General features: G+C 41.6%; 1 protein-coding gene across 3 annotated transcripts in view; it reads left to right on the plus strand.

Moving 5' to 3' along the window:
* Positions 1–12,575, plus strand: part of WDFY3 (WD repeat and FYVE domain containing 3) — a 1,930,620-nt gene that overhangs the window by 831,634 nt on the left and 1,086,411 nt on the right. For all 3 annotated transcript variants that reach the window (XM_078676292.1, XM_078676293.1, XM_078676294.1), the window contains one exon: positions 12,130–12,311. In XM_078676292.1, coding sequence (XP_078532418.1) covers positions 12,130–12,311 — 182 coding nt within the window. The remainder of the gene's footprint in view (positions 1–12,129; positions 12,312–12,575) is intronic.

Consider the following 12,575-nt stretch of genomic DNA (forward strand, 5'->3'; position numbering starts at 1 on the left):
TTCAGTTCTTGGCATCATTTGTATGTTTTTTAAAGGTGTACATACAGTTCTTCCGTGAGGTTCAACCTTCTTGGCTCGAGGGTTCTGAAGTTTATAATATGTTTCGACTCCTCAGTTTTTTGAGACGATCACCTCCCCTCTCTGTAGTGGGTATCTGTTCAATGGCGCAATATCTAAGTAGTTCCCAGTTGCTGTTATGGAATTGTTACATATGTTTTGCCACAGCGTTGGAGCGATCTTTATTGGTCGTTGCTCTTGTGTGCTCTAAGATTCGTTTTTTCGTAAAGAGAGGGGTCAAATACCGGCATCCTCCAACATCAATAAAGATAAACTCAGGTATTGGGAACGACTCTCCAAACGTGAAATTAACAAATGGTGGGAACTCCTCACATTACAAAAATATGTCGAAGCCAAAAGGATCCAGAGAGGACTCCGCCTCACTCTCATGCCTAGCCACCAAGACACGAGCAGTGATCTCCTTCAAGAATGGGGGGAACATCTACTCGACTCGGTTGATGAAGGCAGCTTGACTGCCGAAACGCGTCCCTGTTCGTGCGAATGCTGTAACCAAGAAAATTAAAACGGGAAGAACCCCCACAACAATGTGTGCTGGCTCCTCAATGTAATTCAGTTGGGGAATAAATATATATATATGTGTATATATATATATATATATATATATATATATATATATATATATATATATATATATTTAGATTTAGATATATAGATTTAGATATATAGATTTAGATTTAGATATATAGAGATAGATTTAGATATATAGAGATAGATTTAGATATATAGAGATAGATAGATATATACAAGCTTTTGTTACAGTGCACTGACCTTGTTGACAGGTGGAGATGATGCTGAATGATTGTCTTTTTATATATACATATACATATACATATATATATATCTATATATATATATATATATATATATATATATATATATATATATATATATATATATATATATATATATATATATATATATATATATATATATATATATATATATATATATATATAGATATATAGATATAGATATATATATATAGATATATATATATAGATATATATATATAGATATATAGATATATATATAGATATTACCTACTGGCGATAGCCAGTAGGTATATATAGTTAGGATTTTTTTCCTATGGGATTTTTGAAAATTCTATGTCGAATAACTTTGGGGTTTGAGGACAGAATTGGCTGAAATTTTCAGGAAAATGGAACATTTTGTTTCTGAGCAGCCCCTGAAAATTTGGGGGGGTTTCGTCAAGGGGGGGCCGAGAAAAAAGGGGGGTCCCAAAACGTGTTTTTCCCATGCAATTTTCCATAGGGCGGTTGGCCTCACTTTTAGCCTGAACGGCTGAATGGATTTACACCAAACTTGGCAAAATTGTAGGGACTGGTAGCCCGATGTGCCTTTGCTATGTCTCAAGATATAGGCTCCAGTGGTTTTTACGAAAATTAACTTTGAAAAATATATATTGGGCTACATTGGGCTATATATATGTTGGGGCCCAAATGTAGCCCAATGTAGCCCAATGTAGCCCAAAGATGGCCACCAGAGACAAAAAAAAACAAATGTAGCCCAAATATCAGCCAGATGTAGCCCAACTATAGCCCAATGACAGAATGTCCCAGAGTGTTCTAAAGAACAACTAGAGTGCTAACAGTCCTACTTATTACAAAGGTCTGGCACACCTGAAGCCATCTTGATTGGAATAAAGTGGTAACTCTTAAAACATTTAATTTAAAAAGGAACAAAATGAGGGGGTTCATTTTGCCATAGAAAGCATGATTAGCGAATATATGACGAAATCCCGCATACCATCAGTCCCCCAAAAAAATCCCGCATGTACTATTAGGCCGCAAATTAAAATAACGAAAACTTTTAGAACGAATATGCCTTTAGCATACACTAAACAACTAAACTACCCTAAACCCTAATACACTACCCCCAGCATGACCCTACACTACACAAACAGTACAACACTACCCTAAACCCTAAAACACTACCCCCAGCATGACCCTACACTACACAAACACTACAACACTACCCTAAACCCTAAAACACTACCCCCAGCATGACCCTACACTACGCAAACACTACAACACTACCCAAAACCCTAAAACACTACACCCCAATATGACCCTACACTACGCAAACACTACAACACTACCCTAAACCCTAAAACACTACCCCCAGCATGACCCTACACTACACAAACACTACAACACAACCCTAAACCCTAAAACACTACCCCCAGCATGACCCTACACTACGCAAACACTACAACACAACCCTAAACCCTAAAACACTACCCCCAGCATGACCCTACACTACGCAAACACTACAACACTACCCTAAACCCTAAAACACTACCCCCAGCATGACCCTACACTACGCAAACACTACAACACTACCCAAAACACTAAAACACTACACCCCAGCATGACCCTACACTACGCAAACACTACAACACTACCCTAAAACACTACCCCCAGCATGACCCTACACTACGCAAACACTACAACACTACCCAAAACCCTAAAACACTACACCCCAGCATGACCCTACACTACGCAAACACTACAACACTACCCTAAACCCTAAAACACTACCCCCAGCATGACCCTACACTACGCAAACACTACAACACTACCCTAAACCCTAAAACACTACCCCCAGCATGACCCTACACTACACAAACACTACAACACTACCCTAAACCCTAAAACACTACCCACAGCATGACCCTACACTACGCAAACACTACAACACTACCCTAAACCCTAAAACACTACCCCCAGCATGACCCTACACTACGCAAACACTACAACACTACCCAAAACCCTAAAACACTACCCCCAGCATGACCCTACACTACGCAAACACTACAACACTACCCAAAACCCTAAAACACTACCCCCCAGCATGACCCTACACTACGCAAACACTACAACACTACCCAAAACCCTAAAACACTACCCCCAGCATGACCCTACACTACGCAAACACTACAACACTACCCAAAACCCTAAAACACTACCCCCAGCATGACCCTACACTACGCAAACACTACAACACTACCCAAAACCCTAAAACACTACACCCCAGCATGACCCTACACTACGCAAACACTACAACACTACCCAAAACCCTAAAACACTACCCCCAGCATGACCCTACACTACGCAAACACTACAACACTACCCAAAACCCTAAAACACTACCCCCAGCATGACCCTACACTACGCAAACACTACAACACTACCCTAAACCCTAAAATACTACACCCCAGCATGACCCTGTAGTGTTTGCGTAGTGTAGGGTCATGCTGGGGCAAGTGTTTTAGGGTTTAGGGTAGTGTTGTAGTGTTTGCGTAGTGTAGGGTCATGCTGGGCGTAGTGTTTTAGGGTTTAGGATAGTGTTGTAGTGTTTGCGTAGTGTAGGGTCATGCTGGGGGTAGTGTTTTAGGGTTTTGGGTAGTGTTGTAGTGTTTGCGTAGTGTAGGGTCATGCTCCGGCTTGCTTACGTTACGGGTTTTGTTTGCGCTGCAGAGCCGATACGTCACGGTTATGCGACGCGTCATGAGGCGTCTCACGTGGCTACGTGATACGTCACGTAATAAAGAATATATTTTACAGCTATAGATATTAGCTTTTAAAAAACCAATGAAATTCACTGAAAAAACCATAGGTTATAGACCATATATAGTTAGGAATTTGCATTTACAAAACCTTGAAAATTCACTGAAAAAACCATAGGTTAGAGACCATATATAGTTAGCTGGACATTTTATTGACATAAAACCAATGAAATTCCATATATAGTTAGTTGCACTAACTATATATCGCGCACCCGCAATCCACTGCTGATGATGTCACATATTACATCATTCATGACATGGTCAGTGACATCACTGATGACATCACTGATGACATCTCAAATGACATCACTGATGACATCACTGATGACATCTCAAATGACTTTAAAAGCTAATATCTATAGCTGTAAAATATATTCTTTATTACGTGACGTATCACGTAGCCACGTGAGACGCCTCATGACGCGTCGCATAACCGTGACGTATCGGCTCTGCAGCGCAAACAAAACCCGTAACGTAAGCAAGCCGGAGCATGACCCTACACTACGCAAACACTACAACACTACCCAAAACCCTAAAACACTACCCCCAGCATGACCCTACACTACGCAAACACTACAACACTATCCTAAACCCTAAAACACTACGCCCAGCATGACCCTACACTACGCAAACACTACAACACTACCCTAAACCCTAAAACACTAGCCCCAGCATGCGCGATATATAGTTAGTGCAACTAACTATATATGGAATTTCATTGGTTTTATGTCAACAAAATGTCCAGCTAACTATATATGGTCTCTAACCTATGGTTTTTTCAGTGAATTTTCAAGGTTTTGTAAATGCAAATTCCTAACTATATATGGTCTATAACCTATGGTTTTTTCAGTGAATAGATATATAAATATAGATATAGATAGATATATATAGATACATAGATATAGATAGATATATACAAGCTTTTGGTACAGTGCACTGACCTTGTTGACAGGTGGAGTTGCGCCGTATCGGTACACACGCATTGATTGTGCTGTATCGACTCTGTTATTCCTTGTGGTTGCTGTGCCGAGAAGGACAAGGATAGTGGAAGATAAATTTGGTTGTTGCAGAGGAGAAGACTTCAGGGAGCAGAAGTCAGGTGCGAGTCCTTGGTAATAGTAACAGAAGGCCAAGCATAGCATAGGGAATCTCGAGAGTGGGAAAAACCTCCTCCAGGAAATACTGTAAAGCCAAGCAACAGAAGCGGCACAGGGTGCATTCTTATGGACCGCGCCCATGAGCTGTTTGCCGAGATCAGTCAAGGCTGAGATCTCACGCCAGATGTCCTGTGGCATGGACGGAGGCCCAAGAGAGATGCGGGGAGCAGGGGCTGTGCTTAATTAAGGTTGCTAAAGAATATATCCCTATGGTAATCGGGAGACAGAAATTACTGGATAATCTATAGATATACAATGCTAAGAATGCTAATGCCTTTACCAATGTGATTGGCCAGAGATGTGGAGGGTGGCTATGCCTAAGAGGGTCTGTATACCTAAAAAGCTAATCTTACCTTTGGGGTTAGTTTGTACAAGATGGAGTCCATTTCGTGCATGAGGCACGCATGCCGACAGTGAGGATCTAAGGATCCACCGCGGTGCTCAGCATGCCCCCCCATGTGAATCGGTGGTGGGTTAGGATCCCAATAAAAAAAAAATACGCCCAGTCATAGAACCCACTCAGACACTCACTCAAAATAACACACATTTGACTCTCTCCAATGCACTACTCTATCTCTCCCTATACTGTTCTCAATATATCCTCTACTTCCCCTCCGAACCTCATCTACTATTATGATCTCTCTATTCTCTTTCTAGAGACACTTCCCTCCTCCATCTCTCCTTTTACTCATCCCAAACCTCATCTAACTACTATGATATGCCAAATAACACTTTCTCGACTCTTCCCTCTTCTATCCCACATTATCTTTTTCAATCCAACTGACATACTCGCATGTCCACCGCTCAAATTAACTCCTGTTTCCCTATATTAATCCACCACTAATTTTTGGGGGTTCTGGAGTAGCATGCTGCTCGCCAAAAAGCGATTCAATGCCTCATCAGGGGTAGTAAGTGCTATATGAATGCAATTACAATTGCACAACCACTCACACATCTGAACAAACATATACCCACTCATAGACACAGAGCACCACTCACACAGCCACTCACCGACCAACACAGGCACTTACACTGCCACGCAACCACTCACACTGCCACACAACCAAATACACACCTGTACAGCCACTCACATACCCACAAAACAACTCACAGACCCACTCAGCAAGTCACACACGCACTGACACACCCACTACACATCCACCACACACTTACACACTCACATAACCACTCAGACACCCAGGTTGCAGGGACATTATAGTCCGGAAACATCATTAATAAATGTAGAAATTCACTGAAAAAAACAAGGTTACAGAGGCGCTATAGTTAGGAAATAGCATTAAAAAAATAGAGAAATTCACTGAGCACCCAAAGGTTGCAGGGACGTTATTAGGTTCAGATTTTATACACACAAAACCATAGAAATCCAGCAGTTCTAGTTATCTCAAGTAACTATAGCTTGTGCCATACGGTAACTATAGTTCGCACCCTTGCCATGCACTGCTAATAACCACATATATTACATTACTCATGACATCTTCAATGAAATCATTGATAAAATCACTGCAACATGTGGACCTCACCATGTGTGGCACAGTCAAAAACTGTCTTTAATATTCGTCAGGCACCTCTAAGATAGGCCTCCTCAGCCCAGGAGCCAGGGTGCAGTATATTAAAGATGAGGAGATAAGTGCAAGTCTATATGTCCAATAGTGGTGTTCCCATTGGAAACTACTATAAGTACAGGGGTCCGTAGGATAACATGGGCTGCCACCGAGGCATTCTCGAGGCTGGCAGCTCCATTATGGTACCTCTGAAATATGTCATGTTTGGTATCAAACAATATGCCTTCTCACCCCTGACTCGAATTTCGTGCCAGGTTGCCCCAGCTTCTCTGTGCTCTGGCTGTCAAGACCGCATTTTCTGTGCATACTGCTACCAAGACAGGATTCTGACCTCCTCCCAAGCAGTGTGATTACTCCTAAGAGTCAGTAACAAAGGCTTGGACAGGAAGGAGGCAACACCTCCCTCCGCCCAAGCAGGCTAGTGAAGTGGCACATTAAGGTGGTGAACTTCAAAGGCTGCACCGCCTCTGATATGCATCTGGATTCACTCCCAGTGGAGGAAACAGCCCTCTTCCTGCCCCAGGCGCACCTGCACATGCAGGAAATTAGCTATGCAGGGAGGTGATACCCCCTGAAGACTAGCCACACCTCCAGGGTGAGCCTCCTGGTTTGTTCACCACATTTGATTTCTGGAATCTTTAGGAATTATAGAATAAAGGGTTCTCTGTAGAAAAGGTAAACTACACCCCCAGGTGTGGTCTCCTTGGGTGCCAAATAGCTGCAGGAACTACCTGCCCATTGGCTACTAGCTCCCACAACCTTAACTCCCCAAAATCTACGATTTAAGGGCCCCCCTTACACCACAACCACAGATCTGAATAACTTTCATCTAGGAAGGATCAAGGAGAGACCCTTTCCCGTAACAACAGTACTTTGCAAACAGCACCAAAATAAAGTAGGAATATTTTGTCCCTGCGGCAACAGACTTGGAAATGAGTGAACGGGCCTCATCTTTGAGCCTCATCTTTGGCCTCATCTTTGGCTAAAACTTGGTACTCCCTGAGAGAGGGACCCGTGTATAATCCAGAAGCACCCTCAGGCTCCCCTGGACTAATGGCACTAGTTCCCTTCAAACTGCAGGTAAAAAAAGCTCACAGAATCTGATGAATCGCTTGCCATTGGGCCCTCTGTGGGGTAGCCCAAATCCAGATGGTCCAGTGCATTGTGGGAGTTGTAATCTCACCTGCTCTAAGTTTCAGCCCAAAACCGCACTTCCTGGGATCCCATGAAGCACCAGTACTGCTGCCATGGTTTGCTGGTCGTCAATCTGGCAACTAAACCCCACAATTGATGCTGCACTTACAGTGAACAAAGTGCAACCTTCATCTGACACCAGCAGCTGTGTACCTGTTGTGTTTTTGCATTCTGTTTCTTGCAGCACCATGTAAGTGGTAATATCAGCATCCCCCAGCTCATGTTTAGCACCAGGGGCAGCCAGGAAAACTCTGCACCCGGACTCAACAGACTAGGTAAAATTGGTCTGACTGTCGTGGCCTGGTTCAGGGGCCCGCATGACTTTTACCCAGTGAGGATTACACATAACAATACCTGCAAATGACTGATGGTCACTATTGTTTTGTACTATTGACCATAATGTTATATTTTCTATGTATTATTTTGCACTGATTTAATATTGCTTCAAAAATCCATAACTCCAATTATATGTATGCTATTCAGTACGTTTTGGTGTCAAATTCAGATTTATTTTTATAAAGTGGTGTTGGATTTTCCTCCGTGTCAATTACTTATCGTCCATGTTGGCACTCTGAAATGCTTAATACACATTTCTCTAGTAAAGCCGGACTTCTCTTTGACTCTACCAGGACTGAGCTAAAGATTTATTAGTGTGTATCCAAGGACAATCTTCATGGTATTGTCATAGTATTACATGCAGAGATATAAACCCCCCCCCACACACCACATAATACTCCACTTTCCTACAATAAATATATATAATACTTACTATAGTGACTTTTATCCAGCACTCTTCATCTTTTGATCCATTGCGCCATTCACATTTTTGTTCCATCCGCTACTGCATGGACAATTTGGCAGCCCGCTTCAGCCATTGGCTAACTTCACAATGAGTGAAGGCATTCTGCTCTTTCATGAGGAGCACAATCCCATGCTCAAACTTGTCCCTACAGTCCTAGGGACTACTATGACATTTTGAGGCCAAAAAAATACTTTTGTTTTTAGTCATTTATTAAATATTGACGAGTGCTTAGCGCCTCCAAATATAAAGGTTTACCCAAATCATGACAAAACATGAGAAGCATTAACAAAGAGGACAACTTGGGACCTATTTTCTTTGCCAGTGCTTGTTATGTGTGACATTTATGACTCTTAATTATGATTTGTCTACTTATTCTTCATATCAAATCTGCAAGCAATACTTTTAGCCAGAGTATTTTTAAGTTAGCCCTTTTCCCCCTTCAATGCTGAAAAAAGCACTTATACTTTTAGGCGCTATGTGCAGTTCACATATCAGCTGTTTAAAGCTTTGTGATGTTTGACCACCTGTAAAATTGTAGGTAGAATGTGAAGGTTGTATCCTTAAATCCCCAGCAAACATGCATGCGGAAAATATCCCCTAAATACTGTCCCAATCAATAGGAATTTAGGGTTTTAAAGGAGTAATTTGATTTTCCAGTTGGAAAGAAATAGTGTGGTAGAATTTCTATGGACATAAATGGTAAACAACAGTATCCACCATGAACATGGTCCATCGACACCCTACTGACCCTGGTCTCGAAGAACAGTTCTCAGTCTCTCTCTGCCTTTATTTCTCTTGTCTAAGGCAACCGAACTGGCCATAAAACACTTAGGAACTGGATCATTTTAGGGAATGAGTGCTATAAAAAAAAGAGCTTGACCGGAAAACCAACAAGGTGGTCATTACACTGGGGTGAACAGACACAGCTAACCTCAATCCAGCCCAATTTGTGTTCCACTGATTGAGGTTTATCCAGAGCATAAGGCGACTTGACATCTTATATGGTTCAACCACTTTACAGCTAAATTCTGGTAAAATAAACTGTATGAAATATCGTGTTCATGGTCTCAACTCAGTAGTATACCTGATGATCATTTTAACATATTTATACTGTAAAATAGGGCAAGATACGGTTACTTACCACTTGGACGGCTGCTTTCTCAAATTAACAATAAAACACTAACACAGTACTCTGTTCAAGTTCTGGCTTTGCATTTATAGCATTGCTAGAATTAAGCTATGTGAAAATATGGTGCCTCTACCACATTTCGGATTGATACACATTCCAAAATATTCCTGATTTTACAAAGCATTTTTCTATCTATACTCTATAGAGTAGACCCATTACTAAACCAAGAATTCAGTGGTGGACTTAGCATTAACTCAGTCTGACTAATGTGAAGGCTTTACGGCTGCCAGTCTGCTGGTTTTAGGGCTCCTTCTCTGTAGATGTTTACATTTCTCCTTATGAGCATCTGTAGAGGAATAAAGATATTTAGAAAACTGCACTGTGCTGCACACCCTCGGTGCTGCATCTCCTTCTTTCCACTTATCATGTAAACTAATCCTGACCCTTTGGAGTTCTCATTCACAGTACCTGGATTGGGACATTCCCCTTGGGACATTTTGCTCCTCAGATCAAGGCTTCGCCTGTTTGTATCACTTCTCCATGGTTGAGCAACTGCTCTTCATGGATTAACATGTTCTGTATCCTAAGTTGTCCTCAAACAAAAATAGTTCCTCCACTTCATAGTGAAGGACGTGACGGATACCTCAGAAGTTGGACAGTCCTGAAGAAAATGAGGAGGTTGGCAAAAATATATATGTCTCCGCAGGGTGCCGATTATTCCATGCTCTTCAATAGAGTTTTCCCCCTGCCTACTTAAAGAAAAATGTCTCCTCCTTCTCAGGGTTCTCATGCTTTTTTGCCCTCTCAAAGCTCATCTGTCCCCTTTGTGCCCTGTACCTACTTCCTCATTCTGCCCTCTGTTAGCTTCCCTTTGCTTCTTACTGTGTCTGATTCCCTCTTATTCCCTGGGTCTCTTTCCTGCGCTGTGCCTCCTTCCCCCCTCAAGTCCTATGTTTACTCTGCCCTCCTACACTGTGCATGAATTTCCCTTATCCATGGTGCTCTCTTCCTCCTTCCTTGGTGAGTTTGTCATGATGATGTGTCTATTGATGCAATGTGCAGTGTAATATACCCCATAGATGCCATTGAACATCATACAAGCCAGAAATAAAAACAGAGATCTCATCACATTTTGACAAAATCACAGTCTTACTTATGGACACTGGTGAAACAAAATGCCAAGGGCAGCGCAAAATGTAATATAGGATTTACCCCATCACATGCCTCATCACTAGCCTCACTCCAGCCTCATCACTAGCCCCACTCAAGCCTCCTCTTTTCTTTTGAAAATGCTGGTGAAGTGCAAAGGGTAGAAAGAAAACAGAGTCAAAACAGAAACAAAACACAACTTCTTGCATTCTGTTTGTGGCCACTGAAACCAGAGGTCGCAAACATGTTGTCAAGGCTACCAAAGAACAAGCCCCCCAAATTTACATCAGTATGTCTAATTAAAGTGTATCACACAGTGGTATGTTACATATTCCTAGTCTCACAAATCCATCTCCTTCACAAAGACAATCTTCAGTTGTTTAGGTGGATTTCAGTCTTTTAGCTCGCAGCCTACCAGTCTAGTTTGCTAAAGACATCTTGGGACATCCAGAAAGTTGACCTAGGAATGCATTCTGCCTGTTGCTCGTCATTGACTTTGTGCTTTGTGTAACTCACATTTTCTTATTTTCCATTTGCTGGCTTTGTTTTAGGCTGTCCAGCTTTAGCTCACACCTTCCTTTGCCCAAACCTCATTTACAGTATCCTTCCTAGTTCTCCCTTTCTGTGAACAGGCTTGTAAATCCTGTTCTTATCTGGTCACATTTGCTGTCATTCAAAGACTGAGGTCAAATGTCAGGCACTGTCTTCCGAGAGCGCTTGTTTACTTTTTTTTTCGCTGAATTCAAAGGGAGAGGATTTATCTGACAATCTTGCTGGATACTGGTGGTAGGAAGTTATTTTCTAGTACATGACACCATTTAAATGAACTGTGTATTTCAAAATATATCCGAATCAGGAAAAATAAACAAAACCTATTTTTTGTTAATTCTGAAGTGTGTGGGAAATACATACTTTAATATGATCAAAACAAGTAATTACACTAGGTGTTGCAATTTCCGCACATTTTTGTCAAACTAACTTCTTATACCAACTTCCTAATCCTTGACTTGTTTTGCAGTTAATGTAAATGCGGTCTGAGGGATACCACTAGAAAACTAAGGGGGACAGAAGCAAGGAATCTCGCCATCACTGTCCTTGTAATTAACCACCTTGTGTAAAGTGAAAAAACCTTGGCTGTTATACATAGAGGGTGTGAACCCCCAATGCTTGGTGGTCCATATTTACAGGCATGTGAAAACCTTGCTCATCAAGGATCCACTGCTGAGAACTGAAACATCAGAGACGATGAGCCCATGAAGGCAAGATATAAGAGGAAGAGCCAACAATGGAAAACTGAGCTTGATGATTCCTTCGAGTATATTAAACAACATATTACTGATAAATGATGTGTTGCAAATAACGGGTAATCCGCCCAGGCAAAAAATATGAAACTAATTTCTCTCATCTGGTTACCAGTTAAACCTTTGACCACCCATTTCTTTTTTCAGTTGACGACTTCAGTGAAGAGTCCTCTTTTTACGAGATCCTGCCATGCTGCTCGCGGTTTCGATGTGGTGACCTCATTCTGGAAGGGCAGTGGCATCATCTAGCCCTTGTCATGAGTAAAGGAATGTTGAAGAATAGCACAGCTGCTTTATACATTGATGGTCAACCTGTGAATACAGTGAAGGTATAGTACACCCGGATACATTTATCTTTGCCCTTAATGATACATAGTAGTTCAAAGGACATATTTCTGATTGCTGAGCTGTAAACCATTTGCTTCATGTAGCATTTGCTTGATCCAACTGTAAATATTATTTAACCATGGCAGCGTTTTGACCAGTTGTTTTCACACAGGTATCATGTCTTTCGGTACTGTTTATTTAATGTCTTATCGTAGTGCTGACACTACTTAAAAGCTTGTCAAGTGCAGGAATCTGCGAGGTCAGGA

The sequence above is a fragment of the Lissotriton helveticus genome, chromosome 2_1 (genome assembly GCF_964261635.1).
Source record: "Lissotriton helveticus chromosome 2_1, aLisHel1.1, whole genome shotgun sequence".
In the NCBI taxonomy this organism is placed as follows: domain Eukaryota; kingdom Metazoa; phylum Chordata; class Amphibia; order Caudata; family Salamandridae; genus Lissotriton; species Lissotriton helveticus.